Source organism: Cololabis saira, chromosome 10, assembly GCF_033807715.1.
Source record: "Cololabis saira isolate AMF1-May2022 chromosome 10, fColSai1.1, whole genome shotgun sequence".
Lineage (NCBI taxonomy): Eukaryota > Metazoa > Chordata > Actinopteri > Beloniformes > Belonidae > Cololabis > Cololabis saira.
In genome coordinates, this window is record NC_084596.1 from 2,682,598 (window position 1) to 2,701,628 (window position 19,031).

At 41.9% G+C, this 19,031-nt stretch overlaps 2 protein-coding genes across 2 annotated transcripts; both read left to right on the forward strand.

Annotated features, from left to right (window-relative positions):
* Window positions 1–1,188: 1,188 nt before the first annotated feature.
* On the forward strand, window positions 1,189–4,421 carry LOC133451740 (uncharacterized). The gene is made up of 7 exons (XM_061730881.1): window positions 1,189–1,205; window positions 1,412–1,487; window positions 1,617–1,677; window positions 1,777–1,858; window positions 2,470–2,500; window positions 2,581–4,194; window positions 4,395–4,421. Exons 6-7 carry the CDS (start codon window positions 2,581–2,583, stop codon window positions 4,419–4,421), a joined length of 1,641 nt encoding a protein of 546 aa, XP_061586865.1. The 5' UTR covers window positions 1,189–1,205; window positions 1,412–1,487; window positions 1,617–1,677; window positions 1,777–1,858; window positions 2,470–2,500.
* Window positions 4,111–10,243, forward strand: LOC133451742 (serine/arginine repetitive matrix protein 1-like). Its single transcript, XM_061730882.1, has 12 exons — window positions 4,111–4,571; window positions 5,175–5,378; window positions 5,887–6,012; window positions 6,113–6,145; window positions 6,259–6,352; window positions 6,665–7,353; window positions 7,501–7,536; window positions 8,174–8,331; window positions 8,420–8,484; window positions 9,020–9,120; window positions 9,419–9,517; window positions 10,077–10,243. The coding sequence occupies exons 1-11, from the start codon at window positions 4,460–4,462 to the stop codon at window positions 9,514–9,516; spliced, it is 1,716 nt and encodes a 571-aa protein (XP_061586866.1). The 5' UTR covers window positions 4,111–4,459; the 3' UTR covers window position 9,517; window positions 10,077–10,243.
* The last annotated feature ends 8,788 nt before the right edge of the window (window positions 10,244–19,031 follow it).

A 19,031-nucleotide genomic window follows, 5' to 3' on the forward strand; every position in this document is an offset into this window, starting at 1 on the left:
TGCACACAAAGACACCCTGTGCCAGATGCAGCAAAGCAGCCCCAAAACATTACTGAGCCTCCTCCATGTTTCACCGTAGGGACAGTGTTCTTTTCTTCATATGCTTGGTTTTTGAGTCTATGAAGTTGATGTGCCATAAAAAAGCGAGACTGGAAATTGCAAAAATGCATGTTGACAAGCCACAAAGCTTCTGGGAGAATGTCCTTTGGATGAGACCAAACTGGAGCTTTTTGGTTTCCCTACAGTGAAACATGGAGGAGGCTCAGTAATGTTTTGAGGCTGCTTTGCTGCATCTATACAAATACAGAAATTGTTTAATTGCATTGATTGCCTCAAAAGGTTGTGCAACAAAATATTAAGTTATATCATTTTTGTCCAGCCCTATTTAATTAGTTTGTTTTTTTAAATAATTATGTTAATCAACAATTCAAAAGTAATGGCTGATTTTGATTATTTAATTTTCAATACATTTTTATTTATTGTTACTTTTGGTTTCAAGTGATTTCAGTGAGAATTAGGGGTTTTCCTTCTTTAACTGAGGGTACCAACAATTTTGTCCACGTGTGTATATCTTGTATTGTTTATGATTGAAGAAATGATTAACAACATGTAGAACGGTATTAATCAGAATCAGAATCAGAAAGGGGGTTTATTGCCAAGTTTGTTGAAGGAATTTGTTGTGGTGATTGGTGCAATACAGTAAAAATTAAAAAGTAAAAATAAAAATAAAAATAAAAAAAATATAAAAGCAAACAAGTATATGGAGGAGATAGAATAAAAGTAAAATGTATAAACAGAATAAACAGAAATGTACAATATGAGGATTCAAAAGTGCCGAATATGAATCTTTACAAAAAGTGACGTAGGATGACAGATGACAGATAAAATGTATAAACAGAAATGAACAATATAGACAGAAATGTACAATATGGGGTTTTTAAAGTGAATTAATGAATATAATTATAATGGTTGTTGTTTAACATAAAATCAACCAGAATAGCTAGCTAGTGTAACAGAGTTTTGTGGTTGAAAATCACAGCCAATCACCTTTTAGTTTACTGAGGTATTGTGAAAGCCCGTTTGCCAACCGCCAATAAAATCAAAAGAAGAAGAAGAAGAAGAAGAAAGCCCATTGGTTGGCCCACTGCGCATAAATACTGACTGTGACGTCAGCAACAGCGCCAGTGATAGCGATCGTTTTCACGGTAGGTACCCGAAGCACAGCGTTAAAGTAAATCTGTAAAAATAACATAATTCAATGACACAGCTATCATGATAGTATGTCTGACTAGATTTAAGTAAGAGGCGATTGCATTGCTCTCACTTTGATGTGCTAAATTGGTTAATTTTGTCAGTGTTTATAGTTAGCTTCTTTAGCTCCTCAGCTAAGCTAACGGTAACTCTTCCATAGAGGGCCCATGTGACCAGTGTCTCGCGAGAGTTTTTCACACGAGGCTGCGGAAAGCATTTGTGAGGCGTGTATTTAGGTAAGAAAATATCCTTATAACTCAGAGTAAATATGAAAATCGTTACCTGTGGCGGTAGATGGGAGTGTGATTAGACTAACAGACTGAGGTTAATGGATGATGATTTTGTGTTCTGGCTGATTCCTGTAGATCCACAAAGAATTGCGTGTCTGTTGACGAGCTGAGGCCCGACACTAAACAGCAGTGCAGCGTAAGTGCTGATAGAGTACACTGGAAGATAAGTTCATATGAAAATTTTTATTTTTACACACCTTCAACTGTACATTTTATGTTTCTGTCAAACTTATAGGGGAGATTAAAGGCTGTCGAGTGGCGTTTGACTTCCTGCTGTGCGTGTCTTTGGCGTGCAGGTGGCACACCGGAGTGAGAGAGTGAGTTCATGATTTACTAATGAACCTTTTATTTCAAGCTCATTTAGAATTGTTGTAATAATATAATGTGTATTTCTCTGTGACATAATGCACAGGAATGTAAAGTTATTTTGAGTTGTGTGGTTTAACAGATGTTTTATTTCCTTATTTTCCTTCCTTAGTCTACACTGCTTGGATATGTTTAGTGTAAGCTACTGTTGTCTAGAGATACCTACAGCTAGTAGTGAGAGTTCATTAGGTTGAGTTATCGGCAGTACTGGAGTTGATTTACTGCTGATGTGCATTAAGAACAGAAACAAGAAAGAATATGTTTTTTTTTTTTGTTTTACTACTGATAACCTGAAAGCCTTAAAATCACAAAAATTAATGCTGTGCTCCCCGAGTGCAGTCGGGGAATAAAGACCCATACAAATAATTTTGCTCTGTCCGGTTCCATCATTTAGCACCAGGCCACATATATATGTCGGTTATTGTACCATATCACAGAAATGCACTAGTGTGTGCGTGTGTGTGTGTGTCTTCACACATGCGGGCAGGTGTGTGCACGAGCATTTCTACTTTGACACTTTTACAAGGAAACTTTCTAAAACTGTTCTTTGCCTTTCTTTCAGGTCGATTGAACTTCAGAAAAACACAGCCGAGGTAGGTACGACTAATGCCCCGTCTTTTTTTTCTTTAGGGGTTACATGAAGAAGCTAATTTGTGCATGTCTACATTTGCAGATGACTCACAGAGTGCAAAAATGGCGAAAACTCAAAAGAAACCTAGAGCAACTTCTCAGACGTTCAGACAGTAGCGATCAGGATAGTGCTAGCGAGAATCCAAGGCCTGCTAGTGTATCTGGTGACGGCGACCGTGACAGTGTTAGTGCACCTGGGACACCAGACCGCGACAGTGTTAGTGCACCTGGGACACCAGACCGCGACAGTGTTAGTGCACCTGGGACACCAGACCGCGACAGTGTTAGTGCACCTGGGACACCAGACCGCATCGACTTTGAGACTGATTTTGACTGCACTGACTCTGAATCGGAATCAATGATTGCTGACCCTGAAGTGACGAGCAGCTTTGAGGAAGAACTAAGACAGTGGGCACTGGAACACAAATTGACACACAGAGCAATCAATGGGTTATTGCCAATATTAAGGAAGCAAGGCCACCTATTGCCATTGGATTGCCGAACCCTCCTCGGTACACCACAGACTAGTTCGACAGAACCAAAATGTGGAGGCCAGTATAAGTATTACGGACTGGAGAAGGGCATCCGTAGTTGCCTGAGACATCTGGAGGGGCAGGATGTGCACCTCAGTGTAAACATTGATGGTATACCACTATTTAAAAGTAGTGGAGTGCAGTGCTGGCCGATACTGGGGAAATGTGGCAAATTTGATCCATTCATTATTGCCATTTTCAGTGGCACAAAGAAACCTAGCCCTCCTGAGGAGTATCTCCGAGACTTCCTGACAGAGTATGCTCACCTCAAACAAGATGGTATAACTTTTGAAGGCCACACTTACTCTGTCACCATTGACTCTTTGATCTGTGATGCGCCAGCCAGGGCATTTCTGAAATGCATCAAGGGTCACACTTCATATGAGAGCTGTGAAAGATGCATCACCAGGGGTATCCGCGTTGATGGAAGAATAGTTTTCACTGGTGATGAAAGCACTTCCCGTACAGATGATGGTTTCTCAAAAGGGGAATATTTTAAGAACCATCAGCAAGGACGCAGCCCCTTCATTACTGCCGGAGTGCCTTGCGTTACCTCTTTCGTCTTGGACTACATGCACATGGTCTGCTTGGGTGTGGTGAGACGGATGTTGGTGTACTTGACACGGGGCCCGAAAATCTGCCGGTTATCAGCAAGACAAAAAGAAACAATTTCTGAGAAACTGGTTGCTCTGAGGGGCAAGATGCCCAGCGATTTTGCCCGACAGCCCCGAGCTTTACACGAGCTTGACAGATGGAAAGCAACTGAACTAAGGCAGTTTTTGCTCTACACTGGACCTGTCGTGCTGAAAAACGTGTTGTCCCTGGAACTGTACCAACATTTCGTGTCTTTCACTGTGGCCATGTCGATACTGCTGGAGTCAGATGACAGGATCCGCCAGCGTTATCTTCAGTATGCCCAAGACCTGCTCAAGCACTTTGTCAGGACCAGTGCTCGGCTCTATGGTGAAACATTCCCAGTGTACAATGTACATGGATTAACGCATCTCCACGAAGATGTCCGTCACTTCCACTGCTCCTTAAATGAGGTGTCATGTTTCCCCTTTGAAAATTACCTCCAGAAAATCAAGAAGCATGTCAGGAGTGGAAAAAGTCCTCTGGAACAGGTGACGAGGCGTCTGGCGGAACTGGAACACTCGGGCGTGAACATGAGCGCTACAAAGCCTAGAAAATTTGCTTCCATCAAAACGAAAGACTGTTGTTTTCTTTTGAAAGATCAGCAATTTGCCTTCATTCGACAGCAAAATGCAGATGGTTCTTTTGAATGCGAAATCCTGCACCAGCGTCACACGTCACCATTTTTTAGCCAACCATGCAGCTCTGGATTGCTTGATATAGTGTGCACAGCAAACGGACAGGTCAGAATGAGAAATGCACAGTTGCTCGAGCGGGACCTGTACCGGAAGGTGGCCTGCCTACCCCGAGAAGCTGGTGGATTTGTCCTCATGCCCCTCCGTCACTCGCTGGAGCATTATTATTGAAGGTTAATCTTTTTATTCTGTTATCTAGAACCTAATAGAGATCACCTTTTCCGTTTTTTCCACCCGTTTCTCGATGACTACCTGCATTCAATTCCCTTCATTTCACCATAACTATAAACCACTGTTCTTCCCTCACCTGTTTCCATAACTGGCTTCGCCCTCATCCGTTTCCTGCACGCGCATCTGCCAACTCTATTGTTTTGTCCTAAAACCCTCCAATGTAGTCAATTGTGGTCCTGTTATCTCCTTATTAGATTAATTTGAGTAGTCATCTAACATTCTAATCATCCAACATTACAATTTGTGTTTTTGGTATGTCCTGCTGTGTTTCTCAATGTGTCCAAGAGTCCATTTGGATTCTTTGTTTGGGTTTTTTAAACCCATTGATGCCTGAACCTTAAAATGGCTGCCGTTCAAATGGAAAAATGAAAAGACTGAAGAGTCAAGGAGGCGACCCCGTCCTCCCTTCGCCAATCTTTTTGTTTTTCCATGGCCTGCATCAGGCGTCAATGGGTTAATTCAAATAATTTTGAGAACCACTGTTCATGTACTACTCTGTGAATTTGGATGATAATCTAACTGCAAATGTGTTCTGCCCTTTCCAGTCATGTATGTGAGGGCTGTGTGGAAGGAGGGTGACAGAGAGGAGGAAGGCGTGGTCCCACAGAACTGGGTGGATGAAGGGGAAAAGGTAGTTCGGTGGCCTTCAAGGTTTAGTGTCACTAAAACAGAGAAGGCGATAAGGGATCGGGTGGAGCCAGAGGAGGACTGGCTCGTCTTCCCCTTATTGAAGATTAAGATGACATCCGGTAAGTTTGGTTGTGGCTGGTTCTGTTAAGGAGATAAAGGTTAACTTCTGCCAAATTCGACATGCAGTTGTAATGCTCACGCTACCCTGGACTTGTCAGTACCTGAGATTTTTTTTTTTCTTCAGCCTTTTCTGAGATCCTGGTCATTGTAATGAGGGCAGAGTATATTCACACTTAAAAAAAAAAAAGGTTATGCAACATCAGCAGACAACTAGCAAACAATGATGCCTTTTGGGATGATATTTGGACTAGGCCTATGTTCAAAAGGTTTAATGTAAACAAAGTCTGCCCCCATAAGAATAGCTCAGATCTCAAAGGGCTGAGTCGAAAAATACAGCATCACCGAGTACTGACAAGTCATGGGTTGCGTGAGCATTACATCATATTGAAATCGGCAGAAGTTCTTCTTTAAGCTTGTGTGTAGCTAGCTGTAATAAATAAATAGGATCTAGAATAGATGAATGACTTTTCACAGATTGTTAATGATGTTTTGGTTTGTGAATCGTAGCCAAGCGCAGAGAATGCGCAATATACAACCTCACAAGCCTGGCTGAGGATGAAGAGGAAGACGATGAGAGACCGGCTAAAAAGAGGCCACGGAAGAAAAAAAATATTCCAGACTTCCTTGAAAATGGTATGCATTTCATTCTCAACATTCGTACAATATAGATGATTGTTAATCTGACAGTGGCCCTCAAATTTTATACTTGTAATTAACATTGTTATATTTACAGATACTTCTGAATCCGACGAGGAAAGCAACAGAGGTATTATCATCTATGATGATTTTATAAAATGGTTCTGGAATGAAGCATTATACATTTTTTACGATGTTTCTGTTTTGCATGGGTATTTGTAAATAATTGCGTATCGCTAATAGGTCCAACCCTGTCAAGCTTTCCGGAGCCTCCGGCCAAGGTTTCTCCCCTTCGTCATTCAATCTTTACTGAACATCCAGAAAGGGGTGTTTCCAGGTATGCTTAATGACATGTTTGTGCCTTTTTAATACAGTTGAGTAACTTGCCTAATACATTGCGATCAGGGCTCTAAATTAACTTTTTTCATCACCAGTCAAAATGGCTAGTAGATCCTACTAGCCAAACACACATTCAGTAATGGGTCAAAGTGGCTAGTAAGTTGCTCTTTAACACCAGCCAAACTGGAATTTTACCAGCATTTGGCCGCTTGGCGTTAATTTAGAGCACTGAATGCAATATTAAGTGACTCCAATGACACTTGGTCCAACAATGGATGCATCCCTCTCAGAAAAAGTAATGTCGTTATAGGTCCAGGTCTTGCTCCACCAGAGGCCTGTCCAGGTCTCCCAACCCCACTCCGTCCAGCTCGGCCACGTCTCACTCTGCCAGACGCCCGTCCAGCACTCCCTCGACCAGACGCCCGTTCAGGTCTCCCAACCCCACTCCCTCCAGCAGCTCGGCCACGTCTCCCTCCGCCAGACGCCCTTCCACGTCTCAATCCACGAGACGCCCCTCATGGTCTCCCTCCCCCAGACGCCCCTCATGGTCTCCCTCCCCCAGACGCCCCTCATGGTCTCCCTCCCCCAGACGCCCGTCCGGGTCTCCCTCCCACAGACGCCCGTCCGGGTCTCCCTCCCACAGACGCCCGTCCGGGTCTCCCTCCCACAGACGCCCGTCCGGGTCTCCCTCCCACAGACGCCCGTCCGGGTCTCCCTCCCACAGACGCCCGTCCGGGTCTCCCTCCCACAGACGCCCGTCCGGGTCTCCCTCCCACAGACGCCGGTCCGGGTCTCCCTCCCACAGACGCCGGTCCGGGTCTCCCTCCCACAGACGCCGGTCCGGGTCTCCCTCCCACAGACGCCGGTCCGGGTCTTCCTCCCACAGACGCCGGTCCGGGTCTTCCTCCCACAGACGCCGGTCCGGGTCTTCCTCCCACAGACGCCGGTCCAGGTCTCCCTCTCCCAGGCGCCCGTCCAAGTCTGGCTACGCCAGATATGGTGAGTTTAATTTAATAAAAGCGCTGTGCAATAAAGTATTTTGTACTAATGCATGCCTGATTGTCTGATTAAAATTACTCTTTTGTAGCCCAAGTCTGTTCAGTTTGTCCATGGTCAATTTCTAACTCCGCATTTCTGCGTTTTCAGATGTTAAAACCTGGACCTTCCCCTTGCCTCAGGAGGGTAAGTCTTGTTTTATTGATTGAACCTCCCTGGCCATTGATTCATCTCTCCTTACACAAACTTTCTGTTATTTAAAGGAATATGTTTGCCTATATGTTTTCAATATGCCCCACTCCAGACAAAAATGTATTTACTTGGTGCTCTCTAGTTCTACAGGAAGCTCTCTAAATGTGTACCTCAGTGACATCACTGCCATTCATATGCATGCTAGTGATGTCACTGAGGTACATGTTTAGAGAGCTCCCTGTGGAACTAGAGAGCACCAAATTAATCCATTTTACTATTTTCATCTTGAGTGGGGCATATTGAAATCATACAAACATTAAAAAGTGGTGAAATATTCCTTTAACCCATTGACAACTGGAAACATCATTTGTGTGTAGTTAACCCATTGATGCCTAAGCCTCAAAATGGCCGCCATACAACTGGAAAAACTAAAAGACTGGTGAAGACCCCCTCGCGCATGCCGGCAGGAGGACTGGGTCACCTCCTTGACTGTCTTCACCAGTCTTTTCGTTTTTCCATGGCCGGCACCAGGCATCAATGGGTTAACATTTAATTATCTTTTTTGAGTCTTATTCAAATCTCAATAATCTGGCGATTGTTTCTAATCGTAATAATCTTGGGATTGTTTCAGTATTTCAAAAAAAAGTTCTAAGCCTGCTGCTTCAGATTCGCGACCAACATTCTGCACCAACATCTGCCCTGGTTGGGAACATCGTCAGGATGGAGACGATGGAGCAATTTGAAGAGGAGGAAGTGCAGCTAATGGACCCCAGTAATTTTGAACGCATGGTGGGTTTTGCAAATCTGAAAATGTGTCTAGTCAATAGGGTTGAAGTGAAAAGGTATTGCTGAGCACTTATGATGCATATTCCAACAGGTGCAGTGTCTGGCCAGAGTGGGAGGAAGGGACGCAAAGGAATGTGTCAGAAAAGTCCTTGACAGGTGTGTTTATGCTGATAGCTGGTAAACATTTTGCACACTGAACTGATCTATATACCTGCTTCCTAACCTTTGGGCTACAACTGCCAGCTACACAGCAGTATTGTCAGCTATGTATTTCAAATTGTTATTAGCAGAGTAAACTATACTAGACAGAACTTGAAGGATATAATTGGCATTATGCCACGAGTAGTTCCATCCACGATATACACACAGGAACTATTTTCTCTTTGAAATGAGGGCTAATAGTGATATTTTTACTGAAGTTGTATAATTAATCTATTGCATAAAAGCAAAAGAACACAAGGTCGTGTGATATCAGCATGGCTGTGATTGTCTGCAGTACTCGTCCTTCAGCCACAATATTGCACTCCCTCATGTTCTATTGCTTAAATATAAGTCATTGTTAGCCTCAGTGTAATGGTTAGGGAGTAGATCTGCAGATTGTTAAACTGCATGTTCAAAATATGCCGTCTAAGTCTGTTAGCCAAAAGGTGGAATGACTTGTGTTCCTAACCGTTTTGTTTTTTTGCTGAAGGCTGTTCACGAACGCTCTTATGGCCCAATTTAACATGATGGGCAAGGGCCAGAAGGAGAAAAGGGCACTAAAGGGCACAAAGCTCTTCAAGGCAATACAAGGTAAGTCCATATCTATCTAATAATGCAGCAAATCTGTCTGTAGTGTGTCCTCTTTGTCTGCCTTCATCTTTGTCTGGAATGCTTGTGTTTGTTTGTGGAATGTCTTACACCAGGCAGTGTCGGTGCACCTGACCTAACATTCGGTTGTAAAGAGAAATGGTGTCTAACCTTTGATTCATTCTCCCATGCTGACTGCGACTCTTTCTACACTTTCCTGCTCTAAGGACTTTTTAGCTATAATGTCGACCCTTTCATTTGATGGCAGATTTCTTAACGTCACTGTCTTCTACTCTTGCAGAAGGAGTAATGAGGTTCGACAAGGCGGCAACGGAGGACCTTATCAGGCAGACCACCGCTGACCACCTAAAACATGCGCCGCAGAGACGCAAGCAGTGAGGTGAGGTAATCCTAGATTCTGACAGCAAATTCTGCACTGAGACTGCGCTCTCACTCTCTCACACACACACACACACAGGTGTATGTTTACAGTACATCGGGCAGCCCATTGCCATACAGCTTGGAAAGGAGTCATCCTCGCCTGTCCTGCATGCTATGTATATATACACAGAGAGCTTTTGTATTTGAGGATCATTTCTATTGAGTCCTTGGCTGTTACAGGGTTGTAGTGTTGCGTTTTTGTGTTTTTATTGTGTTGGAATGATAAATGTTACTAAAACTATGTAACATCTTGATTTTACTGATTGTTACTTTTTTTTTTTTTTTTTTTTTTTTTTTGTGTTCTCCATTTAAAATGGGAAAGTTTTGAATATATTATTGTAATGCTTTGGAAGAAAAATTCTACTGAATGTTCAGTAGCTGTGGTAGTGCTGTAGTATTGCTCTACTCTAACAGCAGTGTGGTAATCAGTGCCAACTGGTGACACCTGGGCGCGGTGTCTACCAGTGTATAAATCCAAGCCGGTTATTCATACTCTCTCTCTCTTCCTTCACTTGCAGGCACCTCGTCGATGTGGCAGTTTCCGTTTATCCTGTTTCCTGTTTTGCATCCTACAACACACATCTCCACTCTCCACACACACAACATGCACCTCATGCTTACTTTACTGACATCCACATCCCATGTTTTCTTTTTTTTATTAATAAACATATTTTTTTATTCCTTATCATGGTGTGTCTCCCTCCTTGTCATGGCTGTAAGAGCCAGGCTGTGACAGTTACTATTTGAATTTTACTTTGTATTGCATGCTCTGTTTTAAAAATGTTCCTATTTTATTGCTCTCTAAAAACCAGTGAATTTTGATTATACTGAATTGTGATTTCATTTGAAAATGCAGTCAATATAATTGTCATGAAATGCTATTTTGTATTGTTTGCATACATGGAGCATCAAGGAACTTCAGTCTGGTATGGGTGAGATTGTCGCATTTGTCTGAAGATCGGCTTTGTTTACTGTTCAAGTCTTGCTTTTCAAGAACTCTCTTAAAATGCCACCATTGCTGGGTGTTAAACTGTGTTTAACTATTTGCTTTGAAAATCGTCAATCTTAATTTAACCAGCCTATGGGTAAGAGGTGACCTGTTTGTCTATGGTGATCTCGTTTAGCAAATGGAGTTTTGGGTAGAATACATTAAAAGGACTCCTCAAATGTAGAACCATAATTTGCCCATTATCTACTCACCCTCATGTCTATGAATGCCCTGAAACACTTTGAAATTTCCAAACACAATTTCAGATTCAGGGAACAGCAGCTGATTTTCATATGGAAACTACATTGTAGTTAGTTGCCATATCCAAACAGCTGCTGTCCCCGGAATCTGAAATTGTGTTTTGGAAATTGTGTTTTAGGGTATCCATAGTCATGAGGAAGAGTAGATAATGGGCAAATTATGGTTCTGTTAGAGTAGTCCTTTAATGGCTGCACTACTGAGGTAAGGAGGGGGAGAGGTCCATTCCAATGTCGAAAAAGACGTTAGGAAGACGTCCCTAATGACCTGTTTTGGAGGTCCTGGTGACGTTGATACCCGACGTCAAAAGAACGTAAAAAAAAAGGACGTCCATTCCAATGTCGAAAAAGACGTTAGTAAGACATCCCTAATGACCCGTTTTGGACTAGAATTAGCCCTTATCTGGAGGTCCTGGTGACGTTGATACCCGACGTCAAAAGAACGTAAAAAAAAGACGTCCATTCCAATGTCGAAAAAGACGTTAGGAAGACGTCCCTGATGACCTGTTTTGGACTAGAATTAGCCCTTATCTGGAGGTCCTGGTGACGTTGAAACCCGACGTCAAAAGAACGTAAAAAAAAGACGTCATCTGGCGTTACATTCCTGTACCCTCCTGGGACGTCCAACTAAGACCTTAAAAAAGACGTTGTTTAGACGTCTTTTTGCGCACTGGGATGTTTTTTACTTGTTAACTCACTCTCCTGTCGTTCCAGATCCTGCCACCCTCATCAGCCAGAAATCCACTCATTCCCTTCACCTGTGCTTCCCCACCCAGCTCCACACCTGGTTTCCCTCATCAGCAGTTCCCCTCACATACTGGCCCATTTCCACCTTTCTGTTGCCAGATTGTCGAGTGTTTGTGCCTCACTTTCCAGCGTTCCCGATTTCTGATCAGTTTTCTGCCTGCCTGCCTGTCTGTCTGTCTGTCTGTCTGTCTGCGACCCTGCCCGATTCCGGTTTTTGGATTTTTGCCTACCCCCTTGGATTGTTTGCCTGATCTGCCTGACTACCCGGTTTTGACCCCTGCCTGCCTTTGATCCTGATTAAAGCCTCTTGGACTCTGATTCTGTTTGGTGTCGTGCTTTTGGGTTCTCTGTCTTTGAGCCGTGACAGAAATGGTGATCTGGGGCAAGGACAGACGAAGAGTCTGAGGGAGAGGGGGAGACATCAGTGGAAATGGAAATGAGAAGGTAAGAGGTCAGGAAGGAGGTTGAAACAGCATGTTAGGAGGTTAGGAGTTTAGGAGGCATGCTGGGTTAGGGTCTGAGAAAGCTAGGATACAAGTGGACATGATGGGTTAGAGCAGTGTTTCTCAATCCTGGTCCTCGAGTACCTCTGTCCTGCATGTTTTAGATGCTACCCTGCTTCAGCACACCGTGATAAAAGTACGTGTGTCATCAACAGAACTGTGCAGACCTTGGTGACAAGCTAATGAGGACCTTTAATTAGAATCAGGTGTGTTGGTGCAGGGAAACATCTAAAACATGCAGGACAGTGGTACTCGAGGACCAGGATTGAGAAGCACTGGGTTAGAGGTTAGGAAGTAAGTGATAATGATGGGTTAGGGGTTAGAGGTTAGGAAGGAAGTGAACTTGACGGGTTAGAGGTTAGGAAGGAAGTGATAATGATGGGTTAGAGGTTAGGAAGGAAGTGATAATGATGGGTTAGAGGTTAGGAAGTAAGTGATAATGATGGGTTAGGGGTTAGAGGTTAGGAAGGAAGTGATAATGATGGGTTAGGGGTTAGGGGTTAGGAAGGAAGTGATAATGATGGGTTAGGGGTTAGGAAGGAAGTGATAATGATGGGTTAGAGGTTAGAGGTTAGGAAGGAAGTGATAATGATGGGTTAGGGGTTAGGGGTTAGGAAGGAAGTGATAATGATGGGTTAGGGGTTAGAGGTTAGGAAGGAAGTGATAATGATGGGTTAGGGGTTAGGAAGGAAGTGATAATGATGGGTTAGGGGTTAGGGGTTAGGAAGGAAGTGATAATGATGGGTTAGGGGTTAGGAAGGAAGTGATAATGATGGGTTAGGGGTTAGGAAGGAAGTGATAATGATGGGTTAGAGGTTAGGAAGGAAGTGATAATGATGGGTTAGGGGTTAGGAAGGAAGTGATAATGATGGGTTAGAGGTTAGGAAGGAAGTGATAATGATGGGTTAGGGGTTAGAGGTTAGGAAGGAAGTGATAATGATGGGTTAGGGGTTAGGGGTTAGGAAGGAAGTGATAATGATGGGTTAGGGGTTAGGAAGGAAGTGATAATGATGGGTTAGGGGTTAGGAAGGAAGTGATAATGATGGGTTAGGGGTTAGAGGTTAGGAAGGAAGTGATAATGATGGGTTAGAGGTTAGGAAGGAAGTGATAATGATGGGTTAGAGGTTAGGACGGAAGTGATAATGATGGGTTAGGGGTTAGGAAGGAAGTGATAATGATGGGTTAGGGGTTAGGAAGGAAGTGATAATGATGGGTTAGGGGTTAGAGGTTAGGAAGGAAGTGATAATGATGGGTTAGGGGTTAGGAAGGAAGTGATAATGATGGGTTAGGGGTTAGGGGTTAGGAAGGAAGTGATAATGATGGGTTAGGGGTTAGGAAGGAAGTGATAATGATGGGTTAGGGGTTAGGAAGGAAGTGATAATGACGGGTTAGAGGTTAGGAAGGAAGTGAACTTGACGGGTTAGAGGTTAGGAAGAAAGTGAACTTGACGGGTTAGAGGTTAGGAAGGAAGTGATAATGATGGGTTAGAGGTTAGGAAGAAAGTGATAATGATGGGTTAGGGGTTAGGAAGGAAGTGATAATGATGGGTTAGAGGTTAGGAAGGAAGTGATAATGATGGGTTAGGGGTTAGGAAGGAAGTGATAATGATGGGTTAGAGGTTAGGAAGGAAGTGATAATGATGGGTTAGGGGTTAGGAAGGAAGTGATAATGATGGGTTAGGGGTTAGGAAGGAAGTGATAATGATGGGTTAGAGGTTAGGAAGGAAGTGATAATGATGGGTTAGGGGTTAGGAAGGAAGTGATAATGACGGGTTAGAGGTTAGGAAGGAAGTGATAATGATGGGTTAGGGGTTAGGAAGGAAGTGATAATGACGGGTTAGAGGTTAGGAAGGAAGTGATAATGATGGGTTAGGGGTTAGGAAGGAAGTGATAATGATGGGTTAGAGGTTAGGAAGGAAGTGATAATGATGGGTTAGGGGTTAGGAAGGAAGTGATAATGATGGGTTAGAGGTTAGAGGTTAGGAAGGAAGTGAACTTGACTGGGTTAGGGGTTAGGAAGGAAGTGATAATGATGGGTTAGGGGTTAGGAAGGAAGTGATAATGATGGGTTAGAGGTTAGGAAGGAAGTGAACTTGACGGGTTAGAGGTTAGGAAGGAAGTGATAATGATGGGTTAGAGGTTAGGAAGGAAGTGAACTTGACGGGTTAGAGGTTAGGAAGGAAGTGAACTTGACGGGTTAGAGGTTAGGAAGGAAGTGATAATGACGGGTTAGAGGTTAGGAAGGAAGTGAACTTGACGGGTTAGAGGTTAGGAAGGAAGTGATAATGATGGGTTAGGGGTTAGGAAGGAAGTGATAATGATGGGTTAGGGGTTAGAGGTTAGGAAGGAAGTGATAATGATGGGTTAGAGGCTAGGGGTTAGGAAGGAAGTGAACTTGACGGGTTAGAGGTTAGGAAGGAAGTGATAATGATGGGTTAGGGGTTAGAGGTTAGGAAGGAAGTGATAATGATGGGTTAGGGGTTAGGAAGGAAGTGATAATGATGGGTTAGAGGTTAGGAAGGAAGTGATAATGATGGGTTAGGGGTTAGAGGTTAGGAAGGAAGTGATAATGATGGGTTAGGGGTTAGGAAGGAAGTGATAATGATGGGTTAGAGGTTAGGAAGGAAGTGATAATGATGGGTTAGGGGTTAGGAAGGAAGTGATAATGATGGGTTAGGGGTTAGGAAGGAAGTGATAATGACGGGTTAGAGGTTAGGAAGGAAGTGATAATGATGGGTTAGGGGTTAGGAAGGAAGTGATAATGATGGGTTAGAGGTTAGGAAGGAAGTGAACTTGACTGGGTTAGGGGTTAGGAAGGAAGTGATAATGATGGGTTAGGGGTTAGGAAGGAAGTGATAATGATGGGTTAGAGGTTAGGAAGGAAGTGAACTTGACGGGTTAGAGGTTAGGAAGGAAGTGATAATGATGGGTTAGAGGTTAGGAAGGAAGTGAACTTGACGGGTTAGAGGTTAGGAAGGAAGTGATAATGATGGGTTAGAGGCTAGGGGTTAGGAAGGAAGTGAACTTGACGGGTTAGAGGTTAGGAAGGAAGTGATAATGATGGGTTAGAGGCTAGGGGTTAGGAAGGAAGTGAACTTGACGGGTTAGAGGTTAGGAAGGAAGTGATAATGATGGGTTAGGGGTTAGGAAGGAAGTGATAATGATGGGTTAGGGGTTAGGAAGGAAGTGATAATGATGGGTTAGAGGCTAGGGGTTAGGAAGGAAGTGAACTTGACGGGTTAGAGGTTAGGAAGGAAGTGATAATGATGGGTTAGAGGCTAGGGGTTAGGAAGGAAGTGAACTTGACGGGTTAGAGGTTAGGAAGGAAGTGATAATGATGGGTTAGAGGCTAGGGCAGGAGTCGGCAACCAAGAGCCATATTGGACCAAAAACACAAAAAACGAATATGTTTGGAGCCGCAAAGAATGAAAAGTCTTGTATCAGAATTAGAATGAAGACACATGCTGCATTATTCTATATTAGTTATAACTGGGGGAAGATTTTTTTTTTTATTATGCACTTCGAGAAAAAAGTCGAAATGTTGAGAAAAAAGTCAAAATTTCGAGAAACAAGTCGAAATGTCGGGATTAATAATGAAGTACAATTTCGAGAAAGAAGTCGAAATGTTGAGAAAAAAGTTGAAATGTTGAGAAAAAAGTCGAAATGTCGAGGAAATAGTCAAAATTTCATGAAAATTGTCGAGAAAACTGTCAAGATTTCGAGAAAAAAGTCGAAATGTTGTGAAAAAGTCAAAATTTCGAGAAAAAAGTTCAAATGTCGAGATTAAAAAGGAAAGGAATATGGAAGAAAAAAGGAAAAAAAACAAGAAAAAAAGAAGAAAGGAGAAGAAAAAGAAAAAAAAGAAAAAAAGAAGAAAAAAGGAAAAAAAAGGTCAAACATTTTTGAAAAATCTCCAGGAGCCACTAGGGGGGCACTAAAGAGCCGGATGTGGCTCTAGAGCCGCGGGTTGCCGACCCCTGGTCTAGGGGTTAGGAAGGAAGTGAACTTGATTGGCTAAGGCAGTTAGGGGTTAGGAAGGAAGTAGAGATGATGGGTTAGGGGATAGGAATTATTAATGTTATTAATGTGGTTACCATATTAATGGTTAATACCATGCTGGTCAGAACCTAAGGCATATGTGCAGTGTTAATATATTTATCTCATTAATATATGCTTTTTCTAGGGGAATTAGCTCAAATGGGAGAGCGCTAGCTTAGCATGTGAGAGGTAGTGGGATCAACGCCCACATTCTCCACTTTCAGCTCTTTATGTTTCATTAGTGAAAAGTTGAAAGAGCAACAGTTGCCCGTTGGTTTGAAACTGCTCATCATTAACAGTCACTGCAGGCTAGCTGTATTAGCTTAGCATAGCTCATGGTAGCATCTGAAAGGATCTAATGTGACTTGACAATCACTTTTGTTGAAACTACCTTCATTTTAGATGCTGCTACAGAAACAACATGAACTAAGCATAAAGACTTTAGCAGAGGTGCTGTTATCAAACTCACACAGGAAACAGATAAAACATCATGATGCAGGTTCAGGAAGAAAGTTTGTTTTGTTGACACATGACTTTTGGGTTCCTGTGGTGATCGTCTATGACGCTAAGCTTCTCTATGCTTTTATTGAGCAAAGCTGTTCCCTCTTTCTTTTCTGTCTCTCCATTTTATTTGAATGTTCAGGCTCAGAAGGCTTGAAGGCTCAGATACCTGAGATTATGTTGCTTTTTGCATGTGGACTACACTGCAGAATGTTAAGCAATATGTTTATGTTTCAATATAAACAGCAGAGGGTGATGTTGCTAACTTTGGTAACGTGCACATGTTATCATCGCCATCGGCAAATCAATTACATGCACCAGATACATTGTCATAACCAGTGGCGGCTGGTGATGAAAAGATTTGGGGGCACTGGTGAGTGGGGATTACAACACAACTATAAACTCTACTGGAACATACATTGTCTTTGTTATTTTTTATTACATATTACTACATAGGGCAAACTCGACCTCAGGGGAACTGCAATGTTTGACACAACAACAGTTAGAACAAATGCAAAGGGAAGATGTATTTCTGTTTTAGGAGTAAAACTGTGGAACTCATTAGATAATGACCTTAAACTAGCAAATTCAATAAAAGCATACAAGATACTATTCAAAGCAAAGGTAATGGACACATATATAGAAACACAATAAGCAAACAAAGAAGAATGCACACATGCATGAGATAAAATGACAATTTACATTGGTTTTGCCGTTTTTTTTACCATCTTTTCACTTTCTGTTTTCAGAGCTATCATTATTATTATTATCATATTATTGCTATTATTATTATTATTATTATTATTATTACTATTATTATTATCATCACCATCATTATTATTATTGTAATTATTATTATTATTATTATTATTATTATTATTATTATTATTGTTATTATTATTATTATTATTATTACTATTATTATTATTTTGTGTAGACTTATGATACTTCATTTGTTTTTTGTTTTTGTTTTTTTGTATACACTTTGTATACTTTGTATTCAGTTAAAAGGTGGGCAAGATAAGCTTTATGCTTCAAGCCCAGACCTTTTCGGTCAAATAATCACAATGTTGACCAGGGAAAAACCTGTGTTATCTTGTTTGTTGATTTTTGTTTGTGATTGACCGAAATAAATAAATATTAACTATTAACTAACATATACTACATATACATATACATATACATATACTACATATACATGTAGCATATTTTACATAAACATATTTTAAATTTTTCAAGTAACAAAATAACATATTACAACCATTTTTCAGATTTTTTTCAGTTATTATATATAGATATTGACAGATATTGTCTGAAAAATGGTTCAAATATGTTATTTTGTTATTTGAAAAATGTTAAATTTGTTTTGTTGATGAGAAATATGTTTCTCTATTTTTCTTATTTTTGTGAGGGGGGATATATATTGTTTTTCGGCACTACCTTGTTCTCTATAGCTGATAGAACATGAATTACTCCTATGTGGGATCAATAAAGTTCTTATTTTTGCCATCTGAGAAAATTAAATATATTATATTCGGTGCCTAACTGTTTCCCAAGTATATTAGTGTGTGTGTGAATGAATAAATGAGACGCAAAACGTACATTTCTTTGTAGAAAGGCTCTTTATGAAAATAAGTCCATTTACTTGTATTAGTTTACAGCGCAGTTTTGAACATCCAATATGGCGGCGACTTTGACGTATCGCAGCAGCAGCAAAACCAAACAAACTTCATAAGTGAAGCCGGGCTTCGGATGTTAGTGCATAAAACAATCATCTAAAAGTGTCTGTAATGTGAGGTTTCATCAGTGTTTCAGAGTAAACCAGTTTTCTGTCTGGACTCCTCTGGACACCCAGACAGTTGAAGGACAACATGTGACTAGTATTTTCTAGTTTTACACAATTGTAAATGCTCACAAATTGGCTATTTCAGAGGTGTCAATGTTTTAGGAGTTGGTGCAGTTGGAAGCCAACTACCTGGTGATGATGTCACCTACTCTCGTCCACTTATGAGACAACTGGAGCATCTCAAGTTCAGCATGACTACGTTGGAATCTGTGTAGAGCTGGCGGTGATCAGACTGCTATGCTCCTCAAGCTAGCCTATAGCTAGCTAGTGCAAAGTGTCCCACTAGAAGTGCGGGGGCCAAAAAGTGTGTAAGTGTGTAAGTGTGTAAGTGTGTGCGCGCTCCACCGTCGTCCAGTTCCACCGTCGTCCAGTCCAGCACCGCGGACAGCGCCGTGCTGCAACAGCGCTGTCCGCGGTGCTGAAAGGAACCTTGTTGCAGAGAAACCCTGGTAACACTTTACAATAAAGTACAACATTTAGAGTAACTAGTTACCAAAACCCTCATTAACATTAAGGCATTTGCTTTGCAAATATATGAATCTATTTAAACGAGATATTTGCAAAAACAATTTTCTGAACTGACAAGGAATGAAA

What these genes read in the sequence shown, in the direction of transcription:
- LOC133451740 (XM_061730881.1), top strand. Translation starts at nt 2,581, where the DNA reads ATGACTCACAGAGTGCAAAAATGGCGAAAACTCAAAAGAAACCTAGAG. An exon ending in GAAAAAGTCCTCTGGAACAG is followed by an intron (nt 4,195 to 4,394) that starts GTGACGAGGCGT and finishes ACCATTTTTTAG; the next exon opens with CCAACCATGCAGCTCTGGAT.
- LOC133451742 (XM_061730882.1), top strand. Translation starts at nt 4,460, where the DNA reads ATGCACAGTTGCTCGAGCGGGACCTGTACCGGAAGGTGGCCTGCCTAC. An exon ending in CCAGAAAGGGGTGTTTCCAG is followed by an intron (nt 6,353 to 6,664) that starts GTATGCTTAATG and finishes ATGTCGTTATAG; the next exon opens with GTCCAGGTCTTGCTCCACCA. An exon ending in GCTCTTCAAGGCAATACAAG is followed by an intron (nt 9,121 to 9,418) that starts GTAAGTCCATAT and finishes CTACTCTTGCAG; the next exon opens with AAGGAGTAATGAGGTTCGAC.